This window comes from Chelonia mydas, chromosome 1, assembly GCF_015237465.2.
Source record: "Chelonia mydas isolate rCheMyd1 chromosome 1, rCheMyd1.pri.v2, whole genome shotgun sequence".
NCBI classification, from domain to species: Eukaryota; Metazoa; Chordata; order Testudines; family Cheloniidae; genus Chelonia; species Chelonia mydas.
In genome coordinates this window covers 314,819,308-314,837,605 of record NC_057849.1, presented here as the reverse complement: position 1 = coordinate 314,837,605, position 18,298 = coordinate 314,819,308, and the positions used below count along the sequence as shown (strand labels likewise).

Here is an 18,298-nt window from a genome sequence, read left to right as displayed (position 1 = left end):
GGAGGTGGATCAGTCCTTACTTCCGCTAGCCATCTGTTGGTCTCATGTAAATTAGGCTCTTGGCTGTCACAGTAGAAAACTACAGCTTTGGTTCACGTTCCCTGACTTTCACTTTCTTTCTGAAAACTGAGAGTGCAACCCATGTGAAATTGCCAAACCTTTGCCAAGATTTGGGTGGAATTTTTGGCATGTTTATGGATTCCAAGTGAAATAAAAGCTCAGTCCACACATGCTCGAAAACACAGCCCTGGCTCGGAGATCTCTTGCGAACCTCGTTTGCTGGTTTGTAATCAGAGTCCCAGATATGTTGTCATTAGTTCAGAGCCTAGTTACTATGGTGGGAGATAGATACTTTGGTGGAAAGCTCATCTTGTTACTTTAGGTAAGGAATGCACCACACATTTCCAATCTCTGTTGATAACTCATTTTCCTTTAATATCTGTCTTTGCTATCAAGAATGAACCATTAACTTTTCTTAGTTTTATACTTTATTTAGTCATGCATTTCCCCCCACTCTTCCCTCCTCCCCATGGAAGTATGTTAGAAGAATCAAGTTCATATGTTAGAATTGCTTTAATAAACAAAAATGGTTAAACCATCTAAGAACTATAATAACACTTCTGTCGCTATGTGAAAGATTTGGTTTGGTTTTTCTTATATTGTAAATAATGTTTTAATAGACATTCAGGAAAAAGGCTGCTAAGTTATTCACTACTTTCTCTCTGACATGTCATGGGACATACTGTAGATGAGGGTTGTCACAGTTCATGGCAACTACAAGCTGTATTTCCCCTGAGTGGCACAAAAGGGCACCCACTCTCAGCTTACAGCTCCCCAAATGTTGCCTCTTTTGGGTGGAGACATGTCTCTTTCTCTCTTGACTGGGGTATTTCCAGGCTGGACAGTTGCCTTTCCTTCGCTGCGTCATTCCCAGCACAGACAGGTTGCCCTAGGACACCTGCTTGCTTTCTCTTCAGAGACGGATAACAGTGTAATTGCTACAGATATAAATTACCACACAACTCTTTCTAAGCAAGCTTACAAGCATCACAGAGAAAACATATTAATAACAATAAAAGTACTTGCACACATGCTAATAAGCTTACCAGAGTTCATCCCAATACTTACATGGGCTCTGGCAAATGCACTCTTTTAATACCCACCCTAGGGACATCATCATGGTTGCAAGTTCATCAGAGCTTCAGCTCAGAACAAGCACACAGTCTTATGAGGCCCCAGCTGGTCAACTTCTTCCAATACTCCCCTAACAATTGGGGCCCTCTGTGGATCAGGGGTCCTGTCTGTTTGCTGGAACAGGAAGAAGCCCCTGGGGCAGGTTAACCCCAGTCTTTTATCCAAAAGTATTTTCTTTGTCTGATGGTCTCTGAAGAATCCAAAGAACTCTGCATTTCTCCCAGAGGGGGGTGACTTCAGAGGGTTGATAACGGAGGAAGTTTGTTGCATCCCTCCTCCTCACTAGAGAAGGTACATACAGTGCCACAACAACACATACACACATGTGTTTTTAATGCTATGTACCTCAAAGATATTAATGTTAATTCAGTAAAGTTTAACTTAACTCACTAAACTTATCTTAATTGCATAAAGTTTGCTCATGGGATATTGTCAAGTCTGCTACCAGGGTGATTTGGATCTAGCTACATGTAAACACACAGAGCTTAAATACACTACTGTGGTGGTTAGATTTGATTAAAAAATGATAGACATTTGTCAGTTCAATGTATCTGACTGACAAGTGCAAGATTCCCCAAATTATGATCCTCTTGCTATAAGTAGTATAGAGACAGATGTGCTGGGCCATTTTTTTTAAATAGCCTCTAATTTTGTGCCCACTGTAGTGTCAGTTACTTGCAAGTGCAGATGGTGCCTGATCCAAAGCCCATTAAATCTATCTAAAAACTTACTTTAATTTCAGTGGAAAAACTCCCATTAACGTCAGTGGATTTGGGATCAGGCTGTAGGTATCTAAATATTATTAGATAATTGCCCCCTCAGTTGACTGCAGAAACAAAATGTGGTCCCTTTATCTGTTCTGGAGTTTACATACATGCACATGCACATAAATACATAGTTATGTAAGACAATAAAAAACCCATTGGGAAGAACACTGCTTCAATAATCTGTGGAGGGGTATCTGTTGGGGCAACCTGCTAGTATCAGTTAATCGGCTAAAACCCAAATGTAAGGTAGGGTGGAGTAAAGACTCATAGTAGAGGACACGTGAGAAGTAATATTGCAGGAACTGGACAGTTATGTGGAAGTAACTACTGTAGCTTACATTGCATTGAGAGTTTCATAATTTTGCACTGATTTTGTAAGTCACAGTGCTAACAATGGGATAAGATCGTCTTTTGTGTAGCATAGGAAAAGGTGTAAAATTTAGGGATTCCCTGGTGGTGGGGAAGAGGTGAGACAACTCTTGACAAATCCATTCAACTACTTGCATTTTACAATTTAAATCAAGGATGGTGAGTGCTCTGGCGGAGAAGTATTTACAAAGCACAGGAACTCAGGCTCAGCCCTTGTGAGGAGTGTAAGTACTGCGGTAGCTCTGCCTCAGCTGAGGAGGGAGCTTGGAAACTCTGCAGGAGGCTGAGATGTAAGGGAGGAGGAAGACAGGAGGAAGACTTGGCAGAGGAGGGGGAGAAAACCTTCCCATATTCCTTTCACTTTATATTCTACGTATTGGTGGGGAGTGGGATCCTTCTGTCTAGTGGGCTGCTGGGTGATGGTTTATCAAGAGTTGGTTGGGAAGTATGCTGCTAATGCAGATTATAATAATTTTATCAATACCCTAAGCATTGGGTGCAAATATTTCCAATATGCCATTCAGAAAATGCGATCTCTGCAGCAACACAGAAAAACTATATTAGGGAAAGCAAACAACAGAAATGTAGGATTGTCCTTGCCAGCATGCACTGGCTGAAGTGTATCAAGCAAAGCAGAACAGTTCTTTTTAGAAGGACTTAAAACCTACTTTGTGAAAACTTGGGGTGAATTCTTGTTCCATTGAAGTCACTGCAAAATTCCCACTGACTTCACCAGGGTCAGGATTTCATCCTGTATTCCTAACTTGGACCTGTGAACACATAAACAGATCCAGGGTTGAAGCTTGAGCCAGGGAATTGGAGCCCAGGATTTTATTACCTCAGCTGCAAGGTTTCAGATTAGAAAACCAAAAGCATTCTCTAATGCTAAAAGCTTTTACATTCTTAGTTACTTATTTTATAACTTGTATTGTAATCTGTGTCAAACTAATTAGTAGCTGTATGAGGAATTGAAGATTAGTCAGGGTGGGTATTCTGAATAGCTTTAAAGTGTCTCTTTTTTCCTTTAAATTCATTTTCCAACACCAGGGGTCTGGTTGCAGGGTTGAGCTACCAGGGTATATGGTATAAGAATTCCGTTTATTCCAGTCATTCAGGGGCCTATTTTTTTCTCTTTATTAATTTGTATGGGGTGTGGTGATTATTTGTAGATCATGAAGAATGAAGAGAAGGGAGGATAGCATGGAGATGAGAAGCAAGTTTGCAATCTTTCTTCTCCTCCTCATGCTCTCTCCATCCTTTTAATTTACTGTCTCCACTGTTCCCTAGCGTTTTACAATGTAGAATCCTTCCCACTCCTCTCATTTTATCTCTTAAAGCATTGATATCATATTCACACAGAAAATCTGAATGTTCAAAGTGGAGGCAGGGATAGCAAGGCAGGAGACTTTTAAATCCATGAAATGACAAAGCAATAGATTTCTGCAAATGAGTGTGGTTGGATCTGAATTTATCTCCATACTGGGACCCACAGCGCAGTTTATGCTGTTGCTTTTAATTTTCGGCAATTCCAGCATGATTCAGAAATCATGAGCTAGGTCAGCATAATCCTTCACAGAATAGTAGCTTACTTTCACCCTAATAAGTCAGAGAACTCCAGCTTCATGTGCTATCCTGCATAAAAGTTATTCCTAGACTTCAGAATTTTGTACTGATGCTAAACCTTTGCAACTGGAAGACCAGAAGGAAGGAATGTAAATGGGAAACAAAACATTTAACTGAAGCAGAACTTTAACATAATTTCTTCTTGCTGAATGTATATATAAAACAAGAGAATATACCTCAATAATCATCCAGGTTTTTTGCCTTCAGCCTGTCTGAGGCCATGTGGAGATCTGATCACTAGTCCGAAAAGAAAAGGCTGTTTTCAAGATTTCTGGGGTGTTTTTTCCTGGAAAAGGTGAGAGGATAAAAGCAGAAATCTGTGAAATACACTTTATGCCTTATAGGGCAAATATATACAGAGAGAGAGAGAGAAATGTTTCAAGCTGTTGCTAAACTGATTTGGAGGCAGGTATTTCTTTCATTTACCTCTCCAAGGGGTAGGTTAAAAAATAAATCTAAATTTCATACACGACTTGAACCAAGGAAATTGGATTTTCTTATTTATTTTGCTCTTTCGCATACACTTTTAGTATTTTCTGGAGTTATGCTTGGTATTTCTATCAACAATGAGAATTTTAACTACTGAGAAATGTCCGAAAACAAAGAAGGCAGCGTTTGAACATTCAAACAGCATTTTGTAGTAATCATGTTTCCTCAATACACCTCAAAACATTTTTCTCTGAACAATGCCTGTGTACTTTAGAAACAATTTATAAACTGGTATTTTTGGTGAGTTTGTCCAACAGGCTTCTTGTCATATAAACACTCCATTTCTTTATCTTTATGTTTATTCTGTCTTTCATTGTTCTCATTTTATCTTTAGTGGGCACTTTTTTGTTCTGTTTTTTCTCTTTCAAACTACTATCTCTTTTCTTTCCTTTCATTTTATAAGGTTTTCTACTGCATTTTTCTTTCCTGAGGTTCCTGAGGCAATGATTTTTGCAATTTCATTTTTTTTTGTTTTTAAATCTCTATAATTAAAACAAGTTTCTAACTACATTGATCATAAATATACTTTTGTATTAATTTGTACTTGTAATGGCATCACTAGAGGGCAGTATTGAATAAATTAGTGTGCTGAACAATGCTATGAGAAACTGGAAGCAGAAAAGCCCCTAGTAGAAACATACTTGCATTTTTTATTAAATATAAATACTTTTGGATTTCAGTTTTTATCAAATCCCATTTGTACAGGATAGAAAGAATCTTAAACTTCATAATAAAGCATTTATTGGATCATTTTATATGTAACTTAATACAAAAGAAAGAGAATTCTGTAAAGTTACTAGAAAAATGGATGGGCAGGGGGCATAGTAGACAGTAACAGTTAAGCTGTTGTAAACTATTAATTCATAACATTGTCATAGAACTTTAATTTTTAACTAGACATCATGGTTAAAATTTCATACAACAAATAACGTATATAGATTATATCAGTGTTGTTTCCCAGAGAAAATGTTTGTGGTAACAAATAAATATTTTCCAAATCATTAACTTCTTCCTTGGAATCTCTGTACAGTATATTTTGAAATAATGGACAGCAAAGATAACCAAAAGTGGAGAGTAAGATGTTGACTCATTTGTTCTTATTGATTTACAGGTCTCCTGACAAATGCAGCAGCAAAGAATCCTCGTATGAGTGGTCTAGGTTCTGTGTGAGCTACTTACCTTAGTCAAGTTTCACTGCTGTGGATCATCATCCATTATATGTCATCAATTCAACTGTCTGTTTCTCTATATCTCATAAAAGACAGCATAATTCCTCTACATTATGAGCTAAAAGTCTGTTCTACCATACTAAGGAGCATTGGACTAAGGAATATAGATATAAGAGATACGCTTGGGCATTAGCAATACAAAAAGTTCATGGTTAATGTTTCATCTGCGTTATACACCACTGCTGGACTCGATGTTACCTACATGTTTTGATCTGAAGAGGCTACTGCACTGAAGAGTATTCATCCCAATCAGCCTTAGAGAAGACTGTTTTGTCTATGGGAGGACACTGAGGTGCAAAAGAGAATCTCTTCTTGTGCCCTGGACTGTCTGAATTGCTTTTATTTTCTTATACTTTCAGTATATACAATAGACCAAAGAGCAAAATCTATTTTAAAGTGGACACAATCTTACTGTTAACAGAGCTATCTGGGTTAAATTGTAGGGTGGTCTCCACAAAGACATGATTTCAACTCTCACAAAGCTGAGATGTTCCTGTACAGCAGAAGTCTTTATGGAACACTGCAGTAAAAACTAAACTAGAAAATTACTCTTGAAAAACCACATTATAAACTACGAAATGGAGCATGGAGAGAAAATGGCGTATGTTTGAAAAACTTTGATGAAACAGCTACAAACTGTCTACATGGCACCTTTATTCCTCTGTACTTAGATTGACTTTCTCGTACTAAAATCATTTTCAGTTTTAACCAGTTAAACATGCCTCTTCTACAGTTCCATTTTTGATAGTTAAAATTGGATAATACAGTATTTGCAAAGAGCATGTTTGGTCATCCGTGGCCTATGTCTCATCTGATACACCATTTAGCACCAGAAAGCAAATTAAAGAAAAAAAAAAGTAACACTTGTTTGAAAGAGATCATTAAATGTATTTTGAAAAGCCTAAAGTTATATATTTAACAGTTTTTATATGTTGTATATTTGTAGAAAATCCTATTTAACAATTAACGTGGTAACTCTGATGGTCATGACAAAGGGTTCAGAGTTAAGTTGTGTTTTATTACTTCAGTTGTCTCTGAAGTGACAGGTGTCATTTGCTTTCTTCCATTAGGGCATTCTGGATGTAAAGCATGACCAGAGAGGATTCTGTAGAAAAAGCAAAGAATAATGTTGTTTATATTACATAAATGCATTCAGCCATTGCACTGTTGGAAGGCATTTTTTTGGTCTTTATGTACTGGTAAAAATAGAGTGTAAAATATTTTAATCATGGCTTTCCATACCAAGTTATTTCTCTCTCTCTCTCTCTCTCTCTCTCCTTCTCCCCACCCTTCTCTAGATAATACAGTATAAAAGTCAATTTGCAGCCTGTTCCTTGACCCAGATTCAATGTTTTACCTCATCGTTAGAAAGCCCACTTTTTTGGCATTATCAGGTAGTGAAAAGTTAATGCAAAGACAGCATAGAAAAGAAGGGAAATGAAGATAAAAAGATCCCTCACTCCCTATTACTGTACCTTTCTATATATGTTTGGTACATACTGATATGATGAAATCAACAAATGAGCTTAACTTCTTCCTGGCAAATGTATTCCAGTTTTAACGATTCTCCAAGTTTCCACTATATTAGTATACTACCTAATACTCCCATTAACTTTTAGTACTATGCTAGTTCTATGCTACTAAAGAAAAATATATAGAGACTGTTCAAGCAGCCATAGATAAAAAATACAAAAACAAAAAGTTATTTTTTTTGTAAGGCCTGTTCCACTATTCAGGCTTATTTAATACACAGGTTGCAGAAACCATGAATTATAGGTGACTGTGTCTTTTGAGTAAAATAAATATATAAGAATTTCTTATTTAATCTTAAGTTTTTTGACCAGTATCAAAGTAGCAATTCCAGGCCAGCCACTTGAAAAGTGTTATGGACTGACTGCACTATAAATGACCAATGTCTGGTTTGAAATGTCATGCAATAAACGATGGTAAATACATTTACTGTACTACTAGAACTCAAGAGCCAGATCCCTCACTCCACCAATTTTCTGTTTTGTTTCAGTTTATTTTTAAGGGAGTGTAGTAGCCTTATTTAGTAAACACAGAAAAACTAAAGATGTTACATTTTTGTTGCTTTACAGTATTCAGTTTTGTGTTGGTTCAGCTAAATTATGGAAATAAAGAAAATCCTTTTATAAGTGAGACTTTTGTTCCCTGATCGTGATGTCACACAGAGAATTTCAGTAGAGAGTGCTTGCGGGTAGGGGAACAGAGAAGTAGATTCTCACAATGAAATAGGTGAAAATGTTCAGTACTGGAAATTGAAATAATACCCTACATTTGCAAAATTCCTAACAGTTTTGGGCACTGACATTTGTGGGTGCCCAGTCTGAGACAAGCACCGAGTACCCATTCTCTGGAAATTAGGCCCCTTTAACATGTCCTCAGATTGGACACCCAAAATCACTGGTCACTTTTGAAAATTTATTCTAATATCTCTTTTTCATTACTTTGAATGTTCAGCAAAAGAGAAAGATGTCCTGGTTTTTAAGGTCAGCTCAGGAGAAGTAACAAAGCAAGAAAAGTTTAGATTACTGGTCAGAGACATGTGTACATTCTAGCTAGAAATGGGCCTAGTTTGTGTGACAGCAGTCTCAAGCCACTTCAAAAGAGAACTTTTCAGAATGTACATTTTCAAATGAACAAAATATACTGACTGGTTTTGTAAATGTAAATTAGTGTCCTCAGTGCTATGCTGAAACCTTTATCTTTCAGTGACATTACACTTTTACAGTATTGTGGGCTTCAAACCTTACGGAACTTGATTTCACAAAGAATTTTGATTTGTTTATGTGGGTATTTTATGTGCCTCTTCCACAAAGAAATTCAAAGCATAGGAGAGGCATGTCGGATTTGAATGCTGTTAAATATCCTCCTTTTCTCAGTTTTCAAATGGGTAACTTTCCAAAACACATGGAAAGGACAATAAAATATGAAAAGGGTAGAGTTAGAGAAAAAGGTCACCCCACAGTCTAACAAAAACAGAAATACAGAAAAATATAGAAAACCTTTCATATAATTTTCAAAAAAGCTTTTATTGTGAACAAAACTTTTTCTTTTTATTACTGTACAGGTTTTATGCACACAATGTTCTTTGGTCCGCTGCTTGTTTACTGAAAGTGTACCCACATGTTTTTGTGTAAATCTTTAACCCTCGCATTTTCTATGTAATATGGCCTAGTAATCATCGTCTTGAGTATTAATTAGAGTTCCATAAGAAAATAAAGAAGGCAGTACCATGGCTGAAGAATTGTACAAGCAGAATTAGCTATGTCTGAACCAAAAGGGAATACATGAGTTGGCTTCAAGCAGTGGTTCCCAAACTTGTTCTGCCGCTTGTGCAGGGAAAGCCCCTGGCAGGCCGGGCCGGTTTGTTTAGCTGCCGCGTCCGCAGGTTTGCCCGATTGCGGCTCCCAGGGGCCACGGTTCGCTGCTCCAGGCCAATGGGAGCTGCTGGAAGCGACGGCCAGTATGTCCCTTGGCCCGCACCTCTTCCAGCAGCTCCCATTGGCCTGGAGCAGCGAACCGCAGCCACTGGGAGCCGCGATCAGGCGAACCTGCGGACGCGGCAGGTTAACAAACCAGCCTGGCCCGCCAGGGGCTTTCTCTGCACAAGCGGCGGAACAAGTTTGGGAACCACTGGCTTAAAGGATAAACACAGCTCTGATAGTCTAAACTAATGAACAGGTGGACAGAACAAGCCAAGGCAAAATTGGATACCGGTACCTAGGAAGGGAAGACAGAAGCATTTTCAACTAAAATTCAAGGAGAAAAATAGCACTGTATTTCACAGTGAATGTCTAGCATGGTAACGCTTGAGGTCAAGAACATAATTCCTCCCTCCACATATCAGAAAAAAAATATCAGAAAGAGAGTATTTGGGGCTAGCTGAAAGGGTATTCTTAAATGTCTGTATGTCACAAATGCAAAGAAAGTTCCATTAAAAAGTGGACTTGAAAGTGTGAGCATAAATATCCATTTAAGGGATGAACTGAAATTTGGCAGAGAAATAGAAGTCATTGGTGTTTGTGATTAAGCACTGTGTCAAGGGAAATGTTGAATCAGTAAGATGTACAATAGCTTTCTCCTTTAGAAAGGTTTGGAATGGACCTTTGGAAAATTAGGTAGAATTGCCTGGAAATTGCAAGAAGTAGCTCCAATTCCTGCTCTGTAATGCAGTCCAAAACACAACAGGTGCAGCCAGGGGAAGATTCCTGCATGCAGGGGAATCCTCAGGAAGTGCAGAGTTCCTGTACCATCATCCTCGCTCCTAAACACTGATATTGGGAGCATGGGAAGTAGCTTATACCTGCTAGCATTTAAAGGGCCTTTGGCAACCAGTGAAAATTAGAGCAGTCTTCAGGCTGCTCTGATTTATGCAGTGGACCAGTTTGGCACCCAGGTGGCCTCAGGATTGAGTCAGTGCAAAGGTGATTTATAGCCACCTTTTCACCCTCCCCTGCAGACTGATGCTGAAATGTACTTGACTATACCAAGGAATAGTAGTAAATAATGGCAGTAAGCTGATAGTAGGAATTTAGAAAAGATTGCTTATAGGAAAGAATAATTACAGATGAAGATGACAGCAAAAATCATAGAAGTTAATGAAAAGTGATGAGTTAGTAGTATGTAGTATGTGCATATGATGATGGATATAACTCGGGCACTAATTTTGTTGGCATGTTACATGAATGCTTCTTTACACAAGGCCATTTTTAGAGGACTGACACCAGTGGAATGCAGGCATCGCCATATCAGATCAGATGAGTGGTCCATCTAGTCCACTATCCTGCAGATAATTCCTGCTAGAATCTCCTAATGACCACGTATGGAATAACCCATCCAAGTTGCTTCTGAACTTCAATCAGTTAGAGCTTGACTTATGCCCTGAAGCATGAGGGGGTTATTCCTTATATTTTTTTTCTGCCTGATGTAACTGTTGGTGTTATGATTATCCATACAATTGTATTATCCATTTTTGTTTTGTTTTTGTTTTTAATTCTACTAAGGTCTCAGCCTCGATGATATATTGTGGCAATGAATTCCACAGGTTAAATTTGCTTTGTGTAAAAAAGGAGGTATGCCTCCTAAAGATACATGACACAATCCAGGCCAAGTCATGGACACAAAAAGGGGGACAATTCTGACTGTTTAGGGAGAAACATTACAGGATTTGAGATGGGAATGTGAGTGTAAATCTAAACTGAAGAGACTTTAGGGATTGTCTTCACTGCATTGTTAGCTTGAGCCATAATTCAAGTGTTAGCCCTAACTAGCCTTCTGTGCACACACACATATCTCTGGATCGAGTTAAGTGATCCTAGCTTTAAACTTGAACTAGCTGGCCTGCCAAAGGGGGCAGGTTGAAGCAGTAATGCTCCAAATGCTCAGGCTAGTAATGCAGTGAGGATGCAGCAGCCTGAGTTACAACTGCTAATCCAATCTCTCTGTGTTGCTCCACTGTTGTTTTGCAATGTTGTCACACTCACTAAAGCTAGGCTAGCTCGAAAACAGTAAGTCCGGTATACTAACTCGAGCACTGAGCAACAAAGACAAGCCTTTAGGCCAATTAGATTTCCCACTGGAATTATTAAAAGAAGAACAAAAGAGTCAGGAAAACTATAGCAGGGATTCTCCATTTCAGCTAGCTAATTGTTGATGTGCTAGGGGAGCCAAAAGAGTAAAAACAGAAAAGGGAAATAGAAAGTGAAAAGGATGCCATTTCATCTGCCTTCTGAACTGCTGCTAATAAGGTATATTTGTCTCTTGATTCATGTGTATAAGCCCCATGAAACTTGACAGCCATGAGGTGAGCGATAAAGTCCCATCATGGACTAAAACCTGGTTAACGATAGAAAAGAAGTAGAAATAAATGGCCAATATTCACCATAGACAGAGATTAATGAGGGGCTGCTTCGGGGGTGGATCAACACAAGGGCCATTGCTGTTCAGTATATGTATTAACATCCTGGATGAGAGAGTGACCACTGTGATTATGTGGTTTGCTGGCACTACTAAATTATATAGGTTAGTAAAAACTAGGGATGAGTGTGAGGAACAGCAGAGGAGAAACTGTGTAACACAATGGCAAATGAAATTGATTATAAACAAGTGCAAGGTGGTGGAATGCAAGGAACAATTCAAACTACCTGTTTATTCAACTGGGTTCTCAGTTACTTGTGACCTCAAGGCATCATTATGGACTGCTCAGTGAATGTGTTTGCCCACTTTGTGGGTCAACCAGGTAAATAAGATGTTAAGCTGTTTTAAGAAGAGAATAGTGACTGCTCTTCGAAATGTGGTGCACATTGATATCTGTGTTGTCAAGCTGACTGTTGCACAGGTATGATCACTGCACCTGCAGTGAAGCATCTGTACTAGGGTTTGTATGCACTCATAAGGAGTCTTCAGCTGGCCTCAGGCAGGCCAGGGGGAGAAGCAATGAGATCCATATTTATGTGAATCCAATGGCATCAACTTGTGCAACTGGCATGGAGGGATTGCAGCTATTAGTACATAGACTTGGAACAGCAGGTGAAGCATGGAGGGAAGATTACAGAGGACTATGCAGCAACCCTATGTCCTGGCCCTGGTTGAGGGCTGCATGTCATTTCCCCAGTCCCTCAGCATTTTGCCCACATAGAGCCTGATTACTTTGGCTCTATGCAGCTGGATCAGATTTCACCCATAGTGAAACACATCCACATGTCAGAAGGCAGCACTGTGCCAAAAGGAGCAATATGGATGAACAAGGAAATGTAAAGTGTAATCAGACAGAAGAAAATCATATAAGAAATATTGAAAGGCCAGGTTCAAAGAAATACGAATGCAAACGAGGTAAGAAAAACAAAAGTAGAAAGTAAAATGGAGTAAAAGAAATAAAGGCAAATGATAAGAAATGTATTAATTGTAAAAGCTGGAAGGCATCTTCTAAGCCACTATGACAGAGGTGGGCAAACAACAGCCCACGGGCCACATCCGGCCTGCGGGACCCTCCTGCCCAGCCCCTGAGTGCCTGGCACAGGAGGCTAGCCCCTGGCCCCTGCCCTGCAGCCTCAGCTCACTGCGCCACCAGTGCAATGCTCTAGGTGGCGAGGCTGCGAGCTCCTGGGGCAGCGCAGCTGCAGAGCTCAGCCTGACTCAGTGCTCTGTGCTGCACGGTGGTGTGGCTGTCTGTCCTGGTGTTGTGGGCAGCGCGGCTGGATAGAGGGCAGGGGAGTTCAGGGTGATGGTCAGGGGCCGGGGGTGTGGATAGGGAGTGAGGCGGTCAGAGGGTGGGGTTGAATGGGGGCAGGAGTCCCAGGGGGGCAGTCAGGAAGGAGGGGGGGTTGGATGGGGCGGCGGGGGTTAGTCAGGGGCAGGGGTTCCGAGGTGGTCAGGGGACAGGGAGAAGGGGTAGTTGGATGGGGCAGGGGTCCCGGGGGGGGGGGCGTCAGGAATAAGCGGAGGGGTTGGATGGGGCTGCGGGGGGCAGTCAGAGCAGAAGTTCCAGGGGCAGTCAGGGGACAGGAGCGGGGGGGGGGGGGGGATGGGGCAGGGGTTCCGGGGGAGGGCGTCAGGGAGCAGGGGGGGTTGGATGGGGCAGGAGTCCTGGGGGGGGGGGGCATCGCAGGCAAGAAGCGGCGGGGGGCAGGCCACACACCCCTTCCCCTAACCGGCCCTCCATACAATTTCTGAAATCCCATGCGGCCCCCAGGCCAAAAAGTTTTCCCGCCCCTGCACTATAAGATGAGACACTGTACTACTGGGAGCTTAATGACAGACAAATGTTTTATTTTTGGTTTTGGTTATTTGAGATTAACACTTGATCTGTGAGAGTGCTCAGAAATGACTGATAGTAGCAGTTTAAGGCCATGATTTGAGAATGGATTTAAGCTATGCCAAAAAGAAGGTATAGTGATAGTGTACACAAATTCATAGATTTCAAAGCTGGAAGGGACCATTATGATCGTCTAATCTGATCTTCTGTATAACACAGGCTATAGAACATCCCCAAAATAAGCCCTAGAGGATGTCTTTTAGAAAAAAAAAACTTATTTAAAAACTGCCAGTGATTGAAAATTCATCATGACAATTGATAAATTGGTCTAACAGTTAATTACCCTCAGTGTTAAGAATTGATGCCTTATCTCCAGTGTGAATTTGACTAGCTTCAACTTCTAGCCAGTGGATTCTGTTATGCCTTTGTCCGCTAGATTGAAGAGCCCATTATCAAATATTTGTTCCCCAAGTAGGTGCTTACAGACTAGTATCAAGTCACACCTTAACCCTCTCTTTGTTAAACTAAATAGATTGAGCTTCTTGAGTCTATCACTGTAAGGCACATTTGCTAATCCGTTAATCATTCTCATGGCTCTTCTCTGAACCCTCTCCAATTTATCAACATCCTTCTTGAATTGCAAGCACGAGAACTCGACCCAGTATAACTCATAACTTCTAACACATGCAAAACAAGGCAAGTGAGGATGACCTGTGCCAGAGCAGTTGTCCCTGGAGGAATTTTAGCTGAGTTAACAATGAGTAAATAGTGGTAACCTCACTTTACAGACTGGTAAACTGAAGCACAAAGAACCAGCAATGGGACACATATTTTCTTACTCCCTTTTTCCTGCTCTAACCACTCAAATCTTTGGAACCTGTACTATAATATAATATCATAGGCTAACAACATCCATAACTCAGTGGTTCCAAAACATTTGATCATGTGTTTGTTTATACTATTTTAAATACCCTGTCAAATCCTAATGGTTTGGGCTCCCTCTATATTTGCCTCTCCCTCAAACTCCCAGAAAAATTCACCATTGGTTCACCACATATTATTTTTATATCACTGCACTGATGGATTTGTTTTTCCTCCTTTCTTATATAGACTATCACCAGCAACCCCACTTCTACCATGAGTTCAGTTTTAAAGTATAAACCATCCCCCTAACTCCTCAGAAGATGAGGCACTTCCCTGTATAGAAGGCATAAATCCTCTGAAGTCTATGCCTCACCAAGGGCTTGTTCACTCTCACTGCTGCTGTTCAGAAGCAGGATTGGGTCCCTGCAGCTTTCAGGTGTAAGATAGCAGAAAATCCATTGATCTGTTATGAAGTGTACACTCATGGCCTGGAAGTCCAGAGCCAGGGATGTGTCACTAGGGCATGCCTCTTATGTAACCCACTACTCAGTAACTTACCCCCATCCTGGAGTCACTCTCCCAATGAATTCCTGGAGATTTCATCACATGACATAATCTTTAATTCCTGGAGACTCCAGGACAATCCTGGAGGGTTGGCAAGCCTACCAATCCCACAGAATAGCTCACAGAATCTGCTGACATCACCAGAGCATCTGAGCCTGTAAAAATACAGTTCCCAGTGCTCCTGGGAGGACAACAGAGAGGGGAGACCACTGCAGCCATATTTCTCTGAAGTCAACATTCTGTAGAGGTCAGAGGGGACTTGGCTATCTTCTTGCGCTGACCCCTGCAGTGGTTGCCGCTACCACTATGTCTTTCCTGCCTGGAGAATTGTGGGTCTTCTTTAAAGGGCCTCACCCCTTAAAAATGACATTCCTCAAATCTTTATTGTACTATAGTGTTCCCCTATGCTGAGGGTTAACATGAGTCTGGGGCCTTGCAGATGGAGAAGAATCAGTGGTGTGGAGTCTGGGTATGGTCTATGTGAAATTTGTTTAATCTACACATGTATGTGTCAGTCCTGGAATACAGGTAGTCACCACAGGTTGCAGGACTATCCCTTCTTTCAGGAAGCTTCGCCCAACACCACAGTCTGCTTCACAGAGAGCAAGTCTGCCTCAAGAACTGAGGCTAAGCAGAGCCCATGGCAGAGGACAAAATTCTCCTTCCCTCACCCCTGAACCTTGTACACTAACCAAAGCACACAGTTCTCCCAGGACTGACGGTTTGCTCAGATGCTCAGAATAGAACCTGGAAGGCTGTGTGATACAACAGCACTTGATGACATCTGCAATACCAGTATATAGTTTAATATGTTAATTTTACAATCAGACTTTTAAAATGATATCACAATAAATTGCAATCACTGTTTCATTAGGTGTTTCTTTCCCTAGCAAGAAATTACTGGGGGCCCATTTAAGGAAACCAGTCTTGGTGTATTACAGTCTGATAAGATTCTGTGCATGTGTAGGTCTCCTACTGTTAATAGGGAAAATATTTACACCTTAAAGGCCCACACTGCATTACTCATACCCTCCAAACTGCCTTAGTTCCAAGGGGAGTTTTAGGTGTGTCAGGAATAGATCAGTTCCTTAGTAGGTGAATAGAGAATATATTGCACACTAAGCCATCTCTCATCTTTAGAATATATCAGATTTCGAGACAATATCAAGTTAGTTGCACTGAATATTTTCCAGATTTTACAATCCAACATTTCAGCCCCCTGGATGATTTCAAACCGTGCTTTTGGCTGGAGTAATTAAAACAAAGTTTGGGAGTTGAGAGGCTAAAAACCAGAACACCAGTGTGCCTACATTTAATTACTAGCGACTCCAAAAGAATACACACTCACAGTGACAAATGACATTTACCCTCTCTGACTTTGTAACCTACATGATGATAAAATGGGGTTACATTTTTTGAATTAAATTGATAACACGACCAAATCGATTTCATTAGTGTATCTGTCATATTTGCTGTTAATGATGGCTAACAGTGGAATTGAACCTGACAACAATCCCTGAAAAACTGTGCAGAACAAAATTATATTATGCTGGCATTCATGAATTTTAATACCCTTTTTATCATGAGTTTTTTTAACTCCCTTTTTAAATTCTAAGCTCACAAGAAGAGAATTAAACTTTCTGCACCTGTCTCAGCTGCTATTATTTCTATTGTTACAAGTTAATAGGCTTGAGAATGGAAGACATTTCCACTAACTAAAACAAAAAAAGGCCTTGTTGAGAGTCTCTTGTGAGTGCTTTGGGGGGAACCGATGAATCTGTGCTGCTCAATTGTTGACATCAGAGTAATTTCTCCTGAATGACTTGAGAGCTTCAGGACACTCAAATTGCTGTTTAGAAGACTGTTTGTGGAAGATGCCATTTGTATTAATAGACTGTGGGGTATATTTTCCTCTTAGCACTTGGGCATAACTCCCTTTAATGCTAATGGGGTGCTGCAAGATGCAAAAGGAGAATATACCTATTTGCCTGTCATGAATCATCATAGAGCTATAATCCCATTATAAGAGCTTAAATGTATGTGAATTAGAATTGTATAAGTAAGGAACTACTCAGCTTATAGCTACAACTGAGAACACCAAACTACCCCTAGGTAATGAGATAACTTGACCTGCCTGGTACTTAAAAATGTGGTAAGATTTTATTAACATATCATACTGAGCTGTAAGACCATTATCCTCTCCTACTTCAAATCCCTTATTAAGACCCACTTCTTTGGTAACACCTACAGGAAGCTGGCTGATTAATAATGGATAGGTGGAAGGGCAATTTGGCACTGTTAATGTATATTTATATATATTTCAGAAGACTAGAAGAAACTAACATTGTATCAGTGTTTAAAAAGTATAAATGTGATGACCTGGGTAATATAGGCCTGTCAGCTTGCCATCAATCCCAGGAAAAATAATGGAATTAAAGAAGGGAAGTACAATTAATGCCAATCAAGGTGAGTTTATGGAAAATAGATCCTGTGAAAATAATTTGGTGCCTTTTTTAATGAGATTACAAGTTTGGTTGATAAAGGTAACAGTGTTGATGTCATAGACTTAAACTACTGAAAGGCATTTGACTTTGTGCCACACAACTTTCTGCTTAAGTATCTAGAATGATACTATATCAACATGGCACACATTAAATGGATTAAATTAGCTAACTGACGGGTCACAAAATGTCATTGTAAATAGGTAATCATTAAGGATATGATTCTGTCATGGGGGTCACAGATTCCATTACTTTCTGGGACCTTCATGATGTTTTCTGGGGCAGGGCGGAGCAGCTGTCAGCCTTGGGGCTGCTGAACAGCTGACTGGCGGCCAGCCATGGGGCTGAAGAGCAGTAGCCACAAGAACAGTGACCCCAGTCAGTCTTGGGGCAGCCAGAGCAGTAGCCAGCTTTGGAGCAGCAGCCCCTGGAACAGCTGGCCTGCAGCTGCCCTGGGACCACTGGAACAGCAGCCAACCCTGGAGCAGCAGCAATCAGAACAGCTGACCAGCGGTCAGTCCCAGGGCCATCGAACAGCTGACCGGCAGCCAGCCCTGGGTCAGCCAGAGCTGTGGTCCCTGGCCTACCAGAGAAGTGGCCGGGGCTGGGTCAGCCTCACCTGGGGCTGGTGCGCTGCAACCCCCGGCAGCTCTCTGTTTGTCCCCCTGACCCCAGGATAGTTTTAGTAAAAGTCAGGGCTAGGTCACGGGCATCCATGAATTTTTGTTTATTTCCCATGATCTGTCCCTGACTTTAACTAAAAATACTAGTGACAGAATCATAACCTTAGTAATCACCATAAAGCAGACGTGTTTCTAGTGGGATCCTGCAGTTCTTGGTCATATGCTGTTTAACATTTTTATCAATGGCCTGTAAGAAAATATAAAATCAAAGTCTGCAGATGACATAAAGTTCGGGGCA

The 18,298-nt window shown here is 40.6% G+C and overlaps 1 protein-coding gene across 6 annotated transcripts in view; it reads left to right on the top strand.

Moving 5' to 3' along the window:
- Positions 1-18,298, top strand: part of TAFA5 (TAFA chemokine like family member 5) — a 601,401-nt gene that overhangs the window by 560,476 nt on the left and 22,627 nt on the right. For 5 of the 6 annotated variants that reach the window (XM_043550983.1, XM_037889075.2, XM_043550993.1 and 2 more), the window contains one exon: positions 5,554-7,831. The exons of the other annotated variant lie outside the window; for it this stretch is intronic. Coding sequence is in view for 2 of the 5 variants with exons in the window: in XM_037889075.2 (XP_037745003.1) it covers positions 5,554-5,562 (9 nt within the window). In the remaining 3 variants the exon portion in view is untranslated. Of the gene's footprint in view, positions 1-5,553; positions 7,832-18,298 lie in introns of those variants that run through there. 6 annotated transcript variants of the gene reach the window in all.